This window comes from Cervus canadensis, chromosome 7, assembly GCF_019320065.1.
Source record: "Cervus canadensis isolate Bull #8, Minnesota chromosome 7, ASM1932006v1, whole genome shotgun sequence".
Taxonomy (NCBI): Eukaryota; Metazoa; Chordata; class Mammalia; order Artiodactyla; family Cervidae; genus Cervus; species Cervus canadensis.
Genome location: NC_057392.1, coordinates 21,492,473 through 21,513,199, shown reverse-complemented (window position 1 = coordinate 21,513,199; position 20,727 = coordinate 21,492,473). Strand labels below are relative to the sequence as shown.

At 51.8% G+C, this 20,727-nt stretch overlaps 1 protein-coding gene across 5 annotated transcripts in view; it reads right to left on the bottom strand.

Annotated features, from left to right (window-relative positions):
- Window positions 1-473: 473 nt before the first annotated feature.
- AGPAT3 (1-acylglycerol-3-phosphate O-acyltransferase 3) overlaps window positions 474-20,727 on the bottom strand; it is an 86,659-nt gene continuing 66,405 nt past the window's right edge. For all 5 annotated transcript variants that reach the window (XM_043474524.1, XM_043474526.1, XM_043474529.1 and 2 more), the window contains 7 exons: window positions 16,245-16,414; window positions 15,500-15,661; window positions 14,559-14,712; window positions 13,976-14,078; window positions 11,326-11,401; window positions 6,360-6,558; window positions 474-5,734 (listed from right to left, as the gene is read on the bottom strand). In XM_043474524.1, coding sequence (XP_043330459.1) covers window positions 5,646-5,734; window positions 6,360-6,558; window positions 11,326-11,401; window positions 13,976-14,078; window positions 14,559-14,712; window positions 15,500-15,661; window positions 16,245-16,414 — 953 coding nt within the window. In that variant the 3' untranslated portion in view covers window positions 474-5,645. The remainder of the gene's footprint in view (window positions 5,735-6,359; window positions 6,559-11,325; window positions 11,402-13,975; window positions 14,079-14,558; window positions 14,713-15,499; window positions 15,662-16,244; window positions 16,415-20,727) is intronic.

Sequence of the window (20,727 nt, the reverse complement as noted above, 5' to 3'; positions counted from 1 at the left end):
CAGACACTTCCAACACCCCACTGAGGTTTCAGCCTCTGGGGAGCACTTTCACACCCACTCCTGTGTGACTGCCTGGACCAGGCTGTGCTCAGGGTCCATGCAGGGAGGAGACAGGGGGCAGGGGAGCCCCCAGTGCAGGCTTGGGGTTTCATCCCATTTCCTAACGGGGCTGTTCCTACATGAGCATCTCAAGCTCTCCCCTTGCTGTCTGGGGTATGCGCGCACCTGTGTGTGTGTGCGCACACCAGTACACATGTGTATGGGGGGCCTGTAGGTATGCGCTGGTCCACACATGCTCTGAGTTCAGGATACACTTGCAAAGCCAAGTCTTGGGTAGATACGTGTGGATCAGGAGAGCCTATCGGAGCCTGGCTTTCCCAGGTCGCGGGGCAGATGACCCACTGCTGGCACCGGCCCCAGAGCAGAGAGGAATGTCTTCAGGGCCCTTGCCCAGAGCATAAGTGACACCATGAGTCTTTTAGCTCGATTTATTTTCACAAGACAGACAAATCAGACCCTGGAATAGCTCTTGGTTCTGACAAGAGTTTTTTTCTTTATAAAGAAGGGTTCCTGGGTTTTCTCCACAGAGTGAATTTGCTTTTACAAAAAAATAGTTTTTGATATATACATGCCTACTTTGGAAACCCTTTTGTCCTAGATGGCTTTTCAGACTGGTTTTTAGGCAGAGGGGTCAGTGAGCATGCTTTAGGCACCAGCTGATCTTTCTGCCTTGCTTTCGCCTGACCTTCGCTCTGCTTGAGTTCCCTTCCGAAAGCAACTTTCACGAGATGGGGAGGCTCAGAGAGTGTCATCACAGGACGGTCTGGAGAAACAGTCCAAGCCTCAGGGCGCCTGCAGGCGGGGAACCCAAGGGCCAGGAAGTGCCCGGGAAAACCCTCCGCGGGCCAGCAGCACAGGGCCAGGAGGAGGCATGCAGTCACCGTCTCATAGTGTGGATATTTTATCCCTCTCTTTCACAGCAGCAGTTTTAATAAACAAGCATGACGCCCACAGCATTCTATCTAGAAAATACCGCCACTCAGGCAGGCTGGAGCACACCTGAGTACAAAGCGACCTTTTCAGCACACGGCAAGTGCAGCCAGTTTTCGCGGGATACAGGCGTTTAGAGTCCAAGTTAGCTCCCACCCCCACCCCCCACCCCCAACAGGCTCCCAGAGACCAAAAATACCACTCTCCTCCACTACACAAAGCTGTAGCAAAATTGTAAAAACGAAGTGTACAAAAGGAAGCATCCATATAATACATTTACACCCTGTATACAATTTATCACCCTTTGAAGCTGGCCAGCGGTCAGGTACGGCAGAGGATCAATAATGGAAAAAAGAACGCCGACATCTGTCCCACACATTTCGGTCGATGGTTTGTGTTGTTTTCCAAAGAGAGAAATTTTCATTTACAGTTAACAGTACTTGCTGACGATCGTGATGATTCAGAAGCCAGTTGAATTTCCTGGTATGTAGGCAAGGAACATTTGATTGTCACCACATAAAATTCTGAGACAATAAATACGAGTAGATCAGATGCATTTCTTCATGGCATCAAGTAACTCCAGTTTAATACAATTTAGTGCATTTCAGTATCTCATTCACAGTTCAACTTCTGTCCAAAATAATTTGCAAACAAAAAGTTAAGAAACTGAAAAGCTTATAGGAAAAGAAAACTCCAAGTATACTTGTCAGCACAAAGCTTCAAATTTTAAAGCAATTCAATTGTCTTTGAAAGGAGGGTGTGGCTGCCGCCAGCCTGACTGGAGTCAACTGCCCTGAGTTCCTGGGTTCCCCCGAGGGCTCTTATTTCCGTCCTGGGCGTTTGTGGGAATACCTCCATTGCACTGAGACAGCTCGTGGCCAGTGCTGGGGGTGAACTCAATTCATGCATGTCCACCCCTGCATCAAGCAGAATGCAGTGTGACATCACCTACCCAAAAAAGGTTCCAGCGTATTTGTGTCCTGGCCCTGACATGCAAGGATGCGGAACCCACAGGAAAGTCTGCCTGCCTGCAGCACCACTCACGACCCAGGACGTCTGGGGGTGTCAGGGCTGTGGCTGGCCCCAACGGCACCGGGGAGAGGCTTGCCTTTGCCTGGGAGCTAACTTGCTAGAGAGGGGCAGGCACGTGGAGGGGGACATGCCGTCTTCAGAGGGAAGCAGGTGGGCACATTGGGCTGACAGTTTTAACCCCTAAGCCTGGTTACACTGCCAGGGGTTGGAAACTGCATGGCGCCACTGCCTGCCATGTTGCGTGCCAGGGTTGCATGCAGCTGTGGTGAGAAATTCACAGCACACATCACACAAGGGTCAGTCAGCTCGGCTGAAAATTGGTCAGGCTCCGAAGATTTATGTGGCTTGTCTCTAGGTATCTCAGGCAGAGACAAAGCAACATGCAGAGAGGGACTTGTTCTTCACTTCAGATCTGACACGAACAGGGGTCACATGGGTGTGGACCACTTGGAGACAGCTCCTGACCTGCACGTAACTGCATGCACCACGCTTCTGGAGGTGGACGTCGGTGCTCAGCAACTGAGTTAGAGTGAGAAAGAGCTTGTGCCATGGCGCACACAGGGGTGGGGGGTGACCAGGCGAACAAGGCGGAGATTCCAAACGGCCCCGGCAGGCAGACATGCCTGCGTCACCTTTACAGGCAAGTACTACTCATGTTGCTGATCCAAGTCATTACTGAGCAGTTCATACAGAGACCATCTCTTCAATCTGACTCTGCTTCTCGGGGTGGGGGTGGGGGGGCTGTGGCTCAGACAGGGCTGTGCATCCAGCACGCTGTCACCAAGGAGCCGATGACCAGGGTCACTCCTTTGGGGTTAAAAACCCTGTCAGTGGTCTCCCCTGAGCAGGTAAGCCTTTCCCTGGCGTCTGCTCACCTGTTCCAGGGCTGTCACAGGGCCACACTGGCGCAGGCACCCTAGAAGCCCCTGGAACCCCGCAGAGGGACTGCTGGACACAAAAGGAGGGCCCAGGACCCAGACTCTACTTGCCAGGCAGCACCAACACATGTGTGTCAGCGACAGAACATACAGCACCGGGGCCTGAGCTGAGAAATACACCATCCAGCGGCCTGGACTCAGGACTCAGCCTTCACCCGCACCCGTGGGAGGGACCCAAGGCCTGAAGCTGCTGCCTTTTGTATCTCCAGTGGGAGTGGGGCTGGCTCTGGAAGCTGCTGCAGCAACAAAACTACACCCCCAGAGGCTTAGCAGACCCCTTCCCTGCAGAGAGGCTCAGCAAACCCCTCCCCTGGCAGAGTGGTCAGCCAACAACATGGATTCCTGGTCCCGCTCAGCCCGACCTGGGGCCTAGTGTGTTGAATCTAGAGTGCACCTCCCTGGTGGTGACCAGGAGGACTGTCCCAACATTCAGCTTGATTTTGGACAATGACATCAGTAACAAAGGGGGTAAAGGAAAAGAAATAAGAAAAGCACTGTTCTGAGATTTATTAATTTAAAAAAACTAAAGGAGCCTCCCCCTTTTCCCTCTGAAGTGGATGAAAAGCAGGATCCACCCCTCCAAAAAAGGAAAAAAAAAAAAAGCAAACATTTACGGTGTAATTTTTATTGCTCTCAAAGGGCTTGGTATTCAAATGCACAAGCTAATCTTCGTTAAATCAGAAAGAAGTCACTGAGATTTAAAACCTACATGTGGTCTCAATCTCCATTCACCCAGGAGTCTTCACAGCTGGTTACTGACTCAGTATAGAATTTACATATTGTGTATCAATTTCAAGGGGAGGGAACTTAGCTGGGAAGCAAGAGCTATTAATTAAATGGTGAAAGATCTAAATTTGCACTTTCCAGGTAATGTATCTTCACAGTAGTGCCCTTCAACCTTCCTTTAAGCTCTTCAGGGATGAGTGGATTAGCAAATGACACACACACAAACACACACACACACAGGTGAGCAGCATGTTGTGTGAAGAAAAACAAGACGTAAGGGAGCCGCTCACCCCAGTGGAAGCGGCCCTACTGCGTGCCAGGCTCCACGCCTGCAGGGAAGCGGGAGGCGAGCTTTGTGGCAGAGGGCAGCTGGCCTCCACACAGTCTCAGCGCCCAGCCTCGAGAGGACGTGCATGCCTTTACAGTCACTGCGAACGAGCAGAGCTGCGGGTCCTGTCCCTGCGACCTTGGGGCCATCACCAAGGTCACCAATGCAGAATTCAGTAGTGTCACTGTAAAGGCAATCTGCTGTTTCCACAGGTCTCCCCAAAATTCAGACTTAGGGCCAATGCATAAATATTTTTTTCCAATTTGGTTTATAATTTTGCTCATTCCTCTTTCTTTCATTTTTTTCCCCCCCTAGAAAATTCAACCTGCCTCTATTCTGAATGCTGGTTACAGGACAGCAGAGATAACACCCATTATTTTTCTTTCCCTTGCTAAAAAAGATGAGGGGAGTGTGACTTTAAAAAAGCAAGTTGAAAGTTTAAGAAGATAGTCGGATGCAAGCTTGTGGCCGAATGACGTGGCGGAGCTGGAGCGGCGGCCCAGGTCCACCCTGCCGGGCAACACCAAGGCTTCCAGCCCGGCCAGGCCAAGAGGCCTGAGAGTGCACGAAACACCTCCCCGTGGCTGCAGGCTGGAGGGGATGCTGCCCGGACACTAGGGACTCCGCTGCCTCCCCCAGAGGCCAGCATCCTCCAGGACGCACGCACTGCTTGGAAGGGAGGTGGCGGAGTGGGGAAGGCTCCCCACCTCTGGCTTCCATCAGGTCAACTGTGAAAACAAAACCTCTGAACAGCTCCATATTAACAGCCTCCAACCACCTTTAGAAGACAGGGTGATGGTGACACCACCTTTTCAAAGCATCTGCCAGCCCTGCGGCGGAGGTCTCCCTAGCGCATAGCGCCCCTGGCGCACCGGCCCTGCTGGGGCTGGGGGGCCGGCCCCCTGCAGCCCTGCCCCCGGCGGGATGAAAGGCCGCTGTCCGCCAGGAGCGAGGGGGACAGAGGAGCTAAGCTCCGGGCAACGGCAGAATTCGACATCCCGCCGCGTTTTCTCTGGCTCCACTCGCTTTAAAACGGATTCGAGGTGTCAGCAGGCAGGCTTAGGGAGGCGCTCCGGGGGAGGGGTCGTGTCCCGCCGCAGCCCCGCCCAGTGTGCTTTTCGCCAGGCCACGTTCCCTCCCGCCCGGAGGCCCGGTGCGGGCTGGTAGCGGCCAGTAGGTGCTCTGGGGGCCTGGGAACCCAGGCACACAGTTCTCAGCGGGAGCAGGGTAGAGCGTCCGCAGTGGGTGCAGAGGACGTGGCGAGGGGCAGGGGAAATTCCCAAGAAAATTGATAAAAACCGAAAACGGGATCTAAGCGCGAGAAGAGAACGTTTCCCAAGCCTCCCTCGGGCCGGGTACGCCCCCATATTCCGGGGGAGGGAGCGGCCGCCCCCCAAGGCAGGCACCCAGCCCGGCTCTCCTGCGCAGGGGCGAGGCTGGCATCTCCATCTGCAGGTCTGCTGACCGCTTTATTCTTGGCTCAAGTTTTATTGGTCAATATTAGTCACCAGTTAATAAGAAAAATAGTTTCTAAGTGTCTTTTTTCCCCCGCTCTAGGTGTGTTGTTCTGTTTTTAATTGAGTTAATTGGATACCACCGTCAGGTTATGTGTGTTCAATCACAGCCATTAATTATTCCTTTTTCTTAAATTCTTGGTTTCCATAGCTGGAGCCTTTTTCTATTTCAGTCACTCCTATTAGTCGGCGGACTCCAAAGGAAGCTTTAAAACAGGAAAAAGGCTAGGTTAGCTGATCGCCTTGCCATCAAGCCGGGAAAGTCATCATGGGGGGGCCTGCCTTTGACCTCAGGTCAAAGGGGTGAGGGGCGGGTCCTCTGCCCTTCCTGGGGGTGAGGGGCGGGTCCTCTGCCCTTCTCCCACCCAGTCAGCCTGGGGGTTGGGTAGCAGGGAGCAGCGTGAGGTGTGGGCCCATTGAGGGCTGCAGTTCTCAGCCAGGGCTGCGGGGCTGCAGTGCCCGACACTTAGTGTCCGTGCGTCTGCTACAGCGTGAGCAACGGCAGTGTCCTGGGGAACCTCGGCCCAGCATGCCAGCCCATGCCCCCAACCACCCACGTGCAGACCCAGTGGCCAGGACCCTCCCCACACAGCTCTCCGCCCAAGATGCCAAGCAGGCGGCAGGCCGGCTGGCCAGCTTTCTGAAGAGATGGCCCTGGAATCTGGTGGACGTCGTCACGGCCCCGTGGCTCAGTGGTCAGAGCTGCTGTCTGAGGCTGGCAAAGCTCGGGCCTGATCCCGGCTGCTGGGTGACTGGCTCCAGGCCTGGGCGTGGCCACCAGCACACGGAAGGCTCCCACCCTTGAGTTGTGCCATCATTCCCCTTCATTACCTGCCCCGACAAACCCCAGGAACGTCAGGATCAGGAGGGGGGATCCACTGGCAAAGACGCCCAAGACAAAACTGAAGAGAGGAGACAAGAGGAGCGTGGCCCAGAAGAGGAAGTTGAGGAGCGTCCATGGCCGGCGGGTGGGTTTGAACTGCTGCCCCGGGAACACGCCCTTCTGGTTATATGTCTCCTGCAGCGCATCCTGAAAGAGTCAACCGGAACAGTGGCCTTCAAGTGCTGTTGTCATAACCCCAAAGCAAGAAATGACTCGACATATACATAAAGTGGATGGACCACATGACATGGGCCACGGGATGAAGCTGACATGACCTTCATCTGTGGTTGGCTTATATCAAAAACTTGAAAAACATAAACCCTTCGATCAGGCAAGTTTCCTCCTAGGGAAATGATCAGCCAGTGCCTGGCGCACAAAAGGCACCTCCAAGCCCCAGGACTACAGCATCTGCCGGGCCCCGCACCATCTCTGGCGACACCTCCAGAGCAAGGGTGGCAGCCACCGCTGCTGGGAGTCCATGGCCTGCCAGCTGGGTCACCCACAGAAAGCTGCTTAACCACTCCTTCCGCCGTGTCCTGGTGGCTAATGATGGCAGGACAGAGGAGCATGTGAGGACGTGAAAGCATCCTCAACAGGGAAACAGGGCCACACTAAACACCCAGAGTGGCAGCTGCCTGACTGAGCAGCCGAGATGCTGAGATAGACTTCTCTGTAGCTATGACACGCCACGTGCCAGCAAGGAGATACACTCACGATAGTCTGAGTTTTCTCAAGTGCCTAAGTGCCATACAATTCCATATAAATAAAAATATGTATGACGAGGCGTGTGTCTGGGACCAAGTCTGGAAAGGCTTGGGTCTCACCTCTCCTCACCTTTTTCTGTTTTATTTTCTGCATTTAGCTTCTTCAGCTGTGTTTGGCATAACATGAAAAACAGGGCGGGGGTCTTGACAAATGGGCAGTGTCACAGCCTCTTCCAATGTGTCGTCAGACACCAGCTGCCCCTGCCAACCCAGGGGGCGTGGGGCGGGTGCCAGAGGCCTGGGAGCTCAGGAGCAGCTGCGACCCTTACATCTATGAGGATACCTCAGGGTGCCCACACGTGCCCCCCCACCCCGAGGGCCCTTCCCCGTGGGGTTCTAGAACGTTTTCAAGCCTGTTGGTTCAGCCCGCTCCACTCTGCCCGCCTGCCCCTAAGCAGACGATGCAGACAGAGGCAGTCTGTGTCCCGACCTGTCAGCCATTCCTCACACACAACCGAAGGCCAGTGTGGTCTCCTTCCCCAGGAGGGTTTACGCCTGCACCCCGTGCACGGGCACCTCTGGGACAATGTCTAGGACCACTCCTGCACTGTCTGCTTTTCTGTGAGTAGCATCACAACATACGCCTACCGCAGTCTGCTTTTCATACACCTACTTTCTTAAGATTCAGTTAGACCGAGAATATGCATGCAGTTCATTCAACTGAATTCCAGCAAATGGATAAACATACATCATGTATCTATTTTCTAATAATGCACTTTTAGGTTATTTCCCACTTCCTGCTAAATAAGCAAATAGTGTTGCTGGGAGATGTCACTCTTTGTAAGAGGTTCCAACTTTTAAAAACTAAACCTGATCCTGAGACACACTCTCCTTTGCACCCTCGTGCACACGTCTTTCTGCCCATCCACCACGGGATGCACACACACCATATTCTTCCTCTCTTTTAATTAGTCAGCCTTGCCCAAGGTTTTCCATTTTATTAATATGTTTAAAGAAAATCTTTTGGTGCACTGGATTCCTCTTTTGTAGCTTTGTTTTCTGCTTAAATAGTTTATGCTGTTATTATTTTCTTTGTTCTGTTTATTCTATTTCGTGTATGTTTCTGTAATGTATGTTTGTGTGCATGTGTACACATATATATGTACATACATTCTTTTTATCTATCCCATCCCTGACTTGTGTTTCTTGAACCTGATGAAACCCATGTTCTTCAACTCTGGAAGTTTTATGGTTATCCCTGACAACTGCTCTTCATCATTCTTCCCGCCTTATCCTCTGGATGGTCTCATTGCTACATTCTGGACATCTGTTTAGCCTCTGGATCTTTTAACTTTCCTTTCATGTTTTCACTTCCTCTGTGCTACATACTGAGTAATTTCCTCAAAACCTTTGTTGTTGTTTAGTTGCTAGGTTGTATTCCACTCTTTGGGACCTCATGGACTGCAGCATACCAAGTTTCTCTGTCCTTCACTATCTCCTGGAGTTTCCTCTCATGTCCATTGAGTCAGTAGTACTATCTAGCCATCTCATCCTCTGCCACCCTCTTCTCCTTTTGTCTTCAGTCTTTCCCAGCATCAGGGTCTTTTCCAATGAGTTGGCTCTTCGCATCAGGTGGCCAAAGTATGGGATTTTCAGCTTCAGCATCAGTCCTTCCAACGAATAGTCAGGACTGATTTCCTTTAGGATTGATTGGTTTGATCTCCTTGCAGTCCAAGGAACTCTTCAAGGGTCTTCTGCAGCACCACAACTCGAAAGTATCAATTCTTCAGTACTCAGCCTTCTTTATGGTCTGAGTTTCACATCCTTGCATGACTACTGGAAAAACTGTAGCTTTGATTATATGGACCTTTGTCGGCCAAGTAATGTCTCTGCACTGTCTAGGTTTATCATAGCCTTCTTTTCAAGGAGCAAGCATCTTTTAATTTCATGGCTGCAGTCACCATCCGCAGTGATTTGGGAGCCCAAGAAAATAAAATCTGTCACTGCTTCCACTTTTCCCCCTTCTATATGCTATGAACTGATGGGACCAAATGCCATGATCTTAATTTTTTGAAAGTTGAATTTCAAGCCAGCTTTTTCACTCTCCTCTTTCACTTTCATCAAGAGGCTCTTTAAGTCCCTTTTAACTTTCTGCCATGAGGGTGGTGTTATCTGTATATCTGGGTTGTTGATAATTCTCCCAGCAGTCTTGATTCCAGGTTCTAATTCTCTCTTCAGCTGTATCAAATCTTCTATCTAATCTGTTAACTAAGATTTTACTGTCAATTACTAGATTTCTCATGCCTGTATATCTTACTTGGTTTTTCTTCTAATCTGTTCCATTTTTAACAGGTCTCATTCTTTTGTTTTCAATCCCTTCTTCTTTTAAAAAAATATTTGTTAATTTTTATTTTTGGCTGTGCTGGGTCTTTGTTGTTGCACATGGTCTTTCTCTAGTTGTGGTAAGTGGGGGCAATTCTCTGGTTGTGGTGGCCTCTCTCGTTGCAGAACACGGGCTCTAGGGTGCACAGGCTTCAGCAGTTGTGGCACATGAGCTCAGCAGTGGCACATGGGCAGAGTGGCCCCAAGGCATGTGGAATCTTCTTGGGCCAGGGATTGAACTCATGACTCCTGCATTGGCAGGTGGATTCATACCCGCTGGACCACCAGGGAAGTCATCAATCCTTTTTTTTTTTTTTGCTTAGTCATTTCAAGCAAACAGCTTTGAGTCTCTGCCTAGTAGTAGTTCCACAGCTGAAGTTTCGGGAGGGTTTAATTTTCTGTCTGCTTGTCGTGCTCGCCTATGGCGGGTCTCGGTTACGAGCGCGTCTCCAGCAGAAGTCTCGGCAGCTGAGTCTGGAGTCATGCTCTTCTAGCTTTACATGTGCTTCTTTCAGGGACTCTACAGAGATTCACCTGGAACCACTTTTTTATGCTGATATTTTGATTTTGTTCTTGAACTATGTTGTTAGTATAACGTCAACCCCCCACCTGTTTAAGGACAGTGCTGCGATTATGAATCACCAGGGAGATGTTTCAAGACTCAGAGGGGAAAGGTAAGCTTCAAAGTCACTCCCTGTGCTGGCACGTACATTTTCCAGTTTAGCCTCCATGAGGATGAAAGTCCAACAGAGTCCCAGCTTCATTAGGGTCTTCAGTTCTAACTTCCAGCCCCAAGTGAGGTCAAGTCCATGTCTTTTGTTTGCATGTAGGCACCAAAACTCAAGACCACAGGGTGGGCGGACTAACAGACTCCATGAGCTTCCACTCACAGCCTTCCCAGCTGACTCCCAGTCCCACCTCCTCTTTTGCTCCTGAGAGAGGTCCCTTACTTTTTTTTTTTTTTTAGCACTTGTCAGTGTTTAAAAGGATATGCATTTTATTTCTTTAATTTTAGAAGTTTGCTTGAATTCCTCTTAAGATTTATATGCTACACATTACTTGGTTGCTGCTGCCTGCGTGCTCAGTCCGGTCTGACTCTTCGCGACACCATGAACCCACCAGGCTGCTCTGTCCATGGGATTCTCCAGGCAAGAATACTTGAGTGGGCTGCATTTCCTACTCCAGGGGATCTTCCCAACCCAGGGATCGAACCTGTGTCCCTTGCATTGGCAGGTGGACTCTTTACCCTTGCGCCACCTGGGAAGCATCTGGTTAAAACCCTTGTAAAAGGGTATGTGTTTTATACTAGAAGGACTTTCTGATTATCTGAGCCTCTCTGTTGCTGAAGATGAGAAGCCAATCCCCTGTATGTTTGTGTGTATAAAACAAACCGAAGAGCCAGGAGTGAGACATGTCAGCGGAATGGAGGAGGGACTGGGTGGGGTCACTAAGAAGACTGTCATGTCATCTATAGTGTGTCTCTTACATATTAAATCATATGTATACACACACACACATATAATCTGTGTCGCATACCTACAATTTCTTTTACACACAAAAAATGAAACAAATGTGGTAATATATTATTGGCAATGGTTATACAAGCATGTGATACCCAGTACACTTTTCTCTAGTTTGTTAATTTCTTGAAAGGAAAAATGAAAGACGCAGAAAAGGACTGGAAAGAAGAATTTGAGAAGGGCACAGCACTCTGTCTCTAGAGGCAGTCAGCATGCTACCTGCCTGCCCTCTTAGCTGCCCCTTGGGAACCTCTGTGAGACCCCAGGGGTAGGGGTGGAGTGGAGGTGGGGGGGCTGGGAGCCTTTACCTTCTCCTGGTACAGTTTATGAAGCCACTGAGCTGCTCCCTTCTCATCCATCGGGATCTCTTCCAGAGGAAATCTCCTGTTTCATTAAGAAGATTGAAAGCAAAGTGAATTACCAGATGACATCAAACTGAAACAGGGAAAAATAATTTCTTATGCATCAGGGTTACTTGTCAGTCCTGCCTTTTCTATTCAAATCTGACTCTCAATTTCTAAGAACACACAAACATCAAAATAACTTTTCCTTGAGCAGTGTCCGGTGCCTCGGAATTATGCAGGGGATCACAGAGGGCCCCGGCAGGCACTTCAAATGTCCAGGGGCGCTGAAGCATTGCACGGGGACACTTCAGGAGTGTCCCCATGGACAGGAGCAGTTAGCTCCACTGGGAAGGCTGACCGTTCATGAGCCTCAGCAGCAGGTTTGGTCTTTCAGTTCGTCTTTGGATGTGATCATCGCTGAGAGTGTCTTTCATGAGGCAAAAAAAACTTCATCTTTCGCAAATGAAATCTACTTGCCTGAAAAGCTGAAGAGGTTTTGAAAATTTAATCTCACCTAACAAACTGCTGACTTCAATTGGGACAGTGGCTTATGTATAAACCGTATCACCAGCTGAATTACCAGCCCCAGGACTGGAGGTGTCTACCTGGCAAGACCCAGACCTCTTTCCAGGGCCCTGCAATACCGAAGGATCGCCAGCAGGGGCCGCCGAGCGCACGCAGGAGCAAGAGTAACTTAACCAGCCGACCGGGGTCACTGCCTATTTCGGAGGGCCCAGGGTGAGAAAAGAGACAGGAGAAATTTCCACAGCCAGAGGCAAATCTCCTCTGTTGAAGGAATATCAACCTTTTTTTTTCCTCTAAAAGTTGAGAACTTTGGTTTTTGTGGGTTGCACCTGTCCATTTTACCATATTCAAAATGAAAACAGGATTTTTACAAGCACACACAATCAGACATCTGACCACACATCACGCAGCCCCTGGGAGACTCCGCTGTGCACTCAGAGGACAGGAGAAGTCTGCTACCCCCTAGTAAACAAAACGGTTTAGCTCTGTGGACCCGGAAGGTGTGGGGCACCTGCAGGAGTCCCTGACCACACGGAGAGGGGTATCATTTGAAGGACTCATCACAGGTACCATCTCGGGAAGGAAAGGAAGTCAGGAGAGGTTTGTCCACAGAGAGATGGCTGCCCACAGTGACTGTTCTCCCCTAATTGCACAGATACCACATACAGGTTCTGTTGTATGTCTGCTGTATGAAGCATGAAATATATAAGAATATTAAATGATGAGATAAATACAAATATGAATACTATCTCCCAGAGTCGACTCAAGCCACTTTGAGGATGCTGGCCCCAACGGCCAGCATGGACACAGGGGAGCCTCAAGCCACCATCCCCATGGCCCTGGCCCTGCCTAACCACAGGCCCCTGGGGCATCTTCTTCAGTAGGGGAAAGGAAAGTGAAGGAAAACTCCAATGGGTCATGTGAACCTTGACTTGTTTGATTACAGGTATGTGCTGGACTCACTGGAATATTGCTTTTTCCCAAAACACCCAAATGGTACATAATACAAAGCAGTAAGTTGAAACTTTCCAAAATTCTAAGAATATATCTATTAAGATACTGAATACAGCCCCCCGTTTTCTGCAACAAAGGAGAAAAAGAGCAGATTACAGCACCAGTCCTCTCCCACTGGAGCTGAATGTCCAAGCAGAGGGTGGTGCAGCCTGGGGGCAGGTGTGAGCACCAGCCTGGAGCTGGACCAGGTAGGTCCCCCCTCCACCAACCACTTTGCCACCTGCCAGCTCTGACCATGGGCATCTGGAACACCCGGAGCCCCTTACTACCCAGGGGCCAGACCAAGATCTGCCTTGAGGGCTCCCTGAGGAGGACTGGGACCTGCCACGGCCCCAGAAAAATCACCAGCCCCTGGTGGCCACTACTGTGTCAACCGCCCGCCGCCCCCCCCCGCCAGACTTTTTGGGTGGTTTATCTTCTCTTCCTGGGGCAGAGAAATGTGGAGGTCAGAGTGTGGCTGTGAGACAGGGATGACCTTGCAACACAACTCAAGTCCCCGACCTTGATCTTTTGTTACAGACATGGATCCCACCATCCCAAGCAGCCCTGTGTTACCCAGCTTGAAGTGCCTCGGTTTGGGCTGCCACTAAGCCAAAGGGGGTTCAGGCTGGCTAGGATAGAACCTGCCGACTCAGCCCGCGGTCGCCAGGAGAGGGAGGCGGAGGACATGGCCCTGACCCCACCATCACTCCCAGGTGGTCTAGATGGCTGTACACCATGAAAAGGGGACCACATGGGCAGGCCGCTCAGGATGGGACAGCTTGTCCTTCTCCTGCCTATGAAAAGCCTACTCACTGCCCAGGCTTTAGCTCTCTAAAGCCTCTTCCCCAACGCCTCTGCTCCCTCCAGCGGGCGGGGTCACGCCTCCCTTAGAGCTTCTGGAACCTTCTGCTGCACCTCGCTCCGCCTCCTTTGCTCTGTACGGCCCCACCGTGTGCGGGTCCTAGAGGGTGGAATGCCCCAGCATCTCCACGTGGGGGCGTCCGGGAGAGCGGAGAAGCCGAGCAGAAGGAGCGAGCGGGCTCTGTCCTGGTCCCGCCCCCCGCCGGCCCCGCCCCCGTGGGCAGCAGCTCACCTGACGCACATGTCCGCCTCGTACTTCTTCCCGTAGAGGATCCCCAGCAAAGACGGGTTCTTGTTTCCTCGGAAATTCAGCGTGACGTCATACACAGCTGCGACTGCAGGGAGGGCGCAGAGGGCGACAGGTGACATCCGGCAGCTTGGCCCGCCGCGGCTCTTCACCTGGATGCCCGTTGTGAGGGTTCCCATCTCTTATTGGGGCATTTAGTTGAGTTACTTGTGTTTAAAGCCACTGTCTGGCTGTTTCCTATCCATCCTGCGCTTTGTCCCTTTCTTTGATTTTGCTGTCCTTTTGGATTAATTGGATATATATTTTTTCCTTTATAAGGTTTTCAGTTATATACTTTTAAAAAGTGATCACTTTAGTTGTTTTCCGTTAACTAGTATTTATATCACCTCAAAAAATCACACAAGAATCTTACAACATGTGAATCCACGAACTCAGATCTCCTTTTAATGCCACTGGCATTGTGTATTTTACACAGAACTCACTGATCTGGTTTCTGGCAAATCACTGATTTCACCTCTCACTTTGCTGGGAGTCTGGGGTGGTGGTGGTCGGGGCGGGCAGCTCTTACCTGTCCCGCGGAGGCACTGGACCGCGGTGGTGAAGCCCTTGGTCCGAGGCAGCAGGTGGTACTTGAGGACGGGCAGCCCCTTGGAGGCGGCCACCTCCATGCTGACGCGGTGCTTCTTCTCCGTGAAGCGTGTGCCCTCACAGTACAGGAGGAACTAGGACGCGGTGGGGGACAAAGGCCGGTTAGAGATGCTGCCGTCACATTCCGTACATGACTCCTCACAGGCAGCGGCAGCACTGTGCCTATTCCCAGGGGGCGAAAAGACACTTCCTGGAGAGAAGTCAGACTCGGTGTCCCTGGGCACCAGCCTCCAGATGGCTTGTGGAAAACAGAATCTTCCATCCCTCTGCCTCAACGTGAGTTACAAACACCAAATGCATAAACAGCCGATTCACAAAGAATTGCCATCAGAGACCAGAAAGAAGAATCAGAAAGAACTGATTTCAAACCGATAGACATCAATCATTTCAGATGGCTGTCCATCAAACTCCAACCAAGGGGCTCAGAAAGGACCCCCAGGCCCTGCTCTGCCCTTGAAGGGTGGCTGCTTTAAGTGCAGTGCAAACCTTCTAGGAATTGAAGTCCACGTTGACCCACAGAACTGTGGCTCACGAGGGCTTGTCCTGACACCTGATTCCACAGAACAGCCTGGGTGCCTGGGCAGACTCTCTGCTAACATTCCAGGGGTGCCCCCAACTCAGCCCAGCAGGATCTCCTCTGTGTGGGCCCAGGTGTGCGGGGCCCACCTGGGGCAGGTGGGAGCAGGTGGCCTAAGAGGGGTTCCCAAGCCTGCAGTTGCATGGGGCGGGGCCGTGGCCCTGCTCAAACAGCCTCCCTGGAGCTCAGAGCCTCTTGTTGGCTTTACAACTAATAATCTGGGCTGCGTTCCTGATGCCTAAGGTAACACAGCTTGTGTGGCCTCGCCCCACCACCTCACTCACCCACATGTATTCGGGGTAGTCGGCCAAGGACTTCAGGCCTTTGATGACGGTGTCCCGGTCTTCCTCCCACTTCCGTTTGCAGAACACAATCTCCAGGAAGTACCACGTCCAGCCGATGAGGGGCACGTAGAGCAGCTCCCTTTTCGCTAGGACTTTGGAACTCTGAAGGGAGGGGGAGCAGCTGGTGCTTCATGGCCACGAAGTCCCCACGGGCAGCACCGTGCAGGCAGCCCTCAGGACTGGCTGTCATCGGAAGACCCTGACACTGAGCATGATGCCACTGGGATGGGCAGGGCCCCAGAGCGCGGGTGTCACTAGGTGAGAATCCATGGGCAGATCTGGCCGATGCTGGTAGGCGGGCACGAGGGCAGAAGGGGAGCCTAGAGGGTGTACTGGGCCTTCAGGGCTGCTCTAGCTGCCAGGCTGGGGGCTTGCTGAGGATGATGCCAGGGCCACCACCCACTAGGCTTCCCTGCAGGGGACCCCTCAGCCTTTCTCATCTGAGGCAGCTGAGCCGACGGGGGAGGATTGCAAAGGAGGGAGCCCTGGGGCAGCCTGCAGTCCCAGAACCCATGTGGTTAGCCATGCTCACACGCCTAGCTCAGAGGGACCAGGGGCTAAATACAGAGCAAATGAAAACCCAGAGCCCTTGGAGACTCCAGACCCTCCAGGGAGCCATGCCAGCCCCTCCTTGGGACCCCATGTCGCTCACCCCACACCCTCCTAGGACCCCTACGTTGCTCACCCCCAGCACGCCGAAGCGTTCGCACATGGTCCACCCACAGAGGAAGTCGATTTCAAAGTTGTGGTTGAGGATGATGACTACATGCTCCTTCCCAAAGCTGTCCACCGTGGCCTGGTCGGTGAACAGGGTGCACTCCGTGCACGACCACCACTCCAGCAGCATCACCAGCTCTGCGGACACACACGGGGACGTTGGCCAGGTGCAGACTGCCGCACTCCGGCCCGCCCTCCCTCCCTGCTCCCTGACGGGGACGGGACTTGTACAGTATCAGCCAGATTGGGACTTTCTGCTGGAAATGAGTTTTGAAGGTTTGTGTGTAATACATTAAGTCAAACTATGGAGAGGAGGGGCCATGAAAGGGTCAGCTCCAGCACACACTCGCCATAAGCTCCATCAAGGGACCAGGGCCCTGAGGAGATGGAGGCCCATCCACAGGGGCAAACTATGCCTCTGGGATAGCCCGGCCAACGTTCAAGTTGTGAATAAAGGTCCAAGGAATGGAAAGACAAGAGGTCCTCCACAGATGTTGTTCAAGGATGATTTACAGATGGCCAACATGAGAAGATGCTTGGCATCTCTGGTCATCAGGAAAGTACAGGCCAAAGCCACAGCAAGGCACTGCGTCACACTCACGGGACGGCTGTCATCCAACAGATGGATGACAAATAGCACGTGCCAGTGAGGATCAGAGGGCCTGGGACGCCCAGTGCTGCAGCTGCATCTATCCTCCAGACAGAGTAACCAGATGACCCAGCAATTCCACCACCAGGGAGATGACCAGTAGAAATGAGAACAGATGTCGGTGAAGAAACTTGAACATGGATGTTCGTGGCAGTGTTATTCACAAAGCCAGAGAGTGGAAACAGCCCAGAAGGGCGACAACTGATGAAGCAACGGGCAGTACACATCCCTACAGGGCAGCATCGTTCAGCCGAAGTGGGAACGTGGGCCTGACACACAGCAGGACACAGATGAACCTGGGAAACATGGAGTTCTGAGTGTGGGGAGTCAGACAGTGACCACGCAGTGCATGATTCCATCACGTGAACCATGCAGAACAGGCAAAGCCATGCAGACAGGAAGTAGATCAGTGACTATGGGGCTCGGTGGGGGAGAGATGGCAGGGGGGAACATGGGAAGGACTACTCCACACTCTAAGTGGGTGAATTTCACCTCTTTATAGCTGTTTAAGAAAAGAGAGGCCCAAGGCTAGGCTGACCTGTCCATCTGAAAGCATGGGTGGCTGCTGGAGACTTGCCAACGCCCCCACCCACACCCCCACCCCAGGCGGCAGGGCCCCAGGACTGGGACAGACCCACGACCACAGCCTGGTGACAGCCTGCTCCTGTGCCTCCTCGGCTTCCTTCTGGGAAGCCTCCATGTGTCAGCTGGTCAAGTAAGAGCTGGTGGCTGAGGTTGCTGCCTCTAGAGCAGTTTGCTTGGGAATGAGGAGGCGTCCTTCCTTATCACAGTAAGGACATTCAACCTGAGGCCTCCTGCACAAATGTCCAAGTGCACAGCACGGTCCTGTTAACTGCGGGGTCCAGGCCCTAAGTGGGCTCTAGAACTCACTCCTCTTGGGTAACGGACACTTCACACCCATCTGACTGCAGCTCGCCACTTCCCCTCCCCCAGCCCTGGCCACCACCGTTCTCTGCTCCGCTTCCCTGAGCTTGGTCATGTGGATCCCTCAGAGGAGGAATCAGGCAGCCTTGGTCCCTCTGTGACTGCCTGGTTTCCCTCCATGTCAGGCCCTCCAGGTTCATCCATATTGTCATAAACAGCAGGATTTCCTTCCTCTTAAGTAGTACTCCGTTGTCCATGTGGACGGCATTTTGCTTGTCTGTTGGTCTGTTGATGAACACGGACGCCATCTCCACATCCCAGCTACTGTGAACAGAGCCACGGTGAGTGCACACCCTCACCTGGCAGCCTCAGGACCCAGCACCAGAGGTCTGGCCCAGGTGGGGGCCTGTGAGGAGGAACCAGCTTCAGACAGACAGACACAGGCAGCCTTCTGCAGACGTTCCGAGCCCCCTGGAGAGTGGGTCTAGCAGAGCCGCCTGTGGAAAGGCGGCGTGTTGAGGATGCTCTGTCCCACCAATGGCCAGCATGGCCTGAGGGTGGCTTGGCCCATTTCGAGATACATCATCTCCCCGTGGATGGCAGATGACTACATACACAGACAGGACTGACGACATGATTCTGCTCATGGTCAATTTGGACAATATTTATTTTCAGCTGTGCTGTGGGGCTTGCAAAATCTATTTCCTCGATCAGGGATTGAACCTGGGGCACAGTAGTTAAAAGTGGTGAGTCCTTACCATTGAATTTTCCCTTCAGGAAAATTCTTAACCACCATCTCCTCCAACAGTGCTTCTCCTTCTTCACTCCTCGGGGACAGGAATCCAACAGCCGTTTCACAGACCTGCATGCTCTCCTTACCTCCTTTAGCTCCTGTTTCATATTCTTCATCTTGTCACTCTACTGGCAGTCAGGGTGAGCTCTTCATATTGTTGTCCAGTTCACCCATTCGCTCACTAGCTGTGTCTAATCTGATGTAAGATTCACTAAGTCTTTACTTAAAAAAATTATTATAACTACAATTTTTATGCATAGAAGTGCTCCTTGGTTCTTCTTCAAATCTGAGTATTTTGGATAGTCTTTTGTCTGAATCTTCCGTTGTATATTTCTTGTTTTCTGAGTTCATATATGACTTGTTTCAATCTATGTGATTCTACTGAATTAGAGACTAACTCAGGCCAAGAGCACATTTCTGTTTGCCTCTGTTGACCCCATGGGCACTGCCAGTCTGCTCATTTCAGCAAACTTCCAAGGTCCTGGCTGAGACCCAGCCCGTCTCCTGGAGCTGCCAAGGCGGGGCCCTGGGAAGCAGTGCTGATACCCCTCTTAGTGCCCTCTTCTGCGGAGAGGTGGGGGTGTGGCTGAAGGATTTCCTTTATTTACGGCCTTGAAAAGCCAGCTTTACTCAGAGTCTGGCTGTGCGGAAGTGCTTTCACTTCAGAACACTACTGCCAGTGGAGGCTGTGATTTTCACAAGTCAGCATTTGCCCTTCAGGCATGCACTCATCTGCCCTGGTGAGGCGCGTGAATAACTCACCTGCACCCGCGTGTTCTGCATGGTAGTATTTCTAATTCTCCTTCTCACACACAGGAAGGTGGCCTTTTATTTAGGAAAAAAGCAGCTGGGAACTGAAACTTTCGCATGTTTATGGCTGGAAGCATGGGCGGGGCTGCTATCCCCTCTTGGGGGCACGCACACCTGGGCTTGGACAGCTCACTACCTGCTCAGTTGCCCTCCTACATTGGGGAGGGGGACATCTCGGGGACAGACTCATCGCTTCCCATAGGACATAAAATGTGTACTACCTTCTCTTCATTGTTAAAGAAAGGTGTTCTTATGCTAAGTAAACTGCACACAGTATGGAAAAAGTAGCAAGAGTCCCTCCCACCCCCACTCCTGGGACAGCCACATTTTCTGTTCTGCCTTCCACATTTTCTAAGGAGGGACGGCCACACGCCAGTGCAGACACATCACACGTGTCTTTAAAAGTAAATCATGGTAGCACCTCTATACTTTGTTTTTTAGCTTCTGTTTTCACCTAAAAATGTATCTTGAACTTGGTTCTCTATACCAGGAAAGAGAGATTGCCTGCTGGTCTTAGTGGCCGTGTGGGCCTCCATCCAGTGGACACACCACAGTTAGCGGGCATTTTGGCTGCTCATATTAGTTAATATAAAACTGGCATAATGAATATATCTGTGCATATATGTACTTTCATAGATGTCTTTCTAGGTTGCCTTCTTATTTGGTGGAATAATTAGGGTCAAAAAATAGAACTGTTTAAGTTGCTGATTGTTACGGGTCCAAAGAAGTGCCTGGGAACCCTAACCCACAGTGTGTTCCCCTGGCCAGCGGTGGGTGTTGTCACCAAGCTTCCTAGTCTCTGAGAGGTGAGGGTGACTCTACACACACAAAGGCACGCACATCACAAGTGCACACAGGTAACACCTGTGCATGCCTAAACATTTAATTAAGAGACAGGTAGGTCCCTTTCCTTCAGAGAGAGATGCTGAAGTATTTACATGTGATAACAGGCCACTCGAGGGGAGTGCTCCAGTGCTGGGATCTGCAGGCCTGTGACCGGCCATGTGCCGGCAGGCGTCAGGCCTAGTCATGGTGCACTGACAGTATGACTGCTTGTTTTCAGGTATCCAGAGTATTGTGTGAAACCACATGGAACCACCTTCTCTGTGGGTCCAGAGGCTCGGGAATCGGGACACTGCGTGGTTTAGCCCAGTGAAGAGCTCAGGCTGAGCACCCCATACATTCCTCACGGCCAGGAGAGGCCCCCTAGTTCCCGGCTGTGGAGCCCCAGGCCATCCTGGCTCATCGTCACAAGCGATAACCCCCACGGGCCCCTGCACCGGTTTGTTTGGGGCTGTCCAGCAGAAAGCTGGC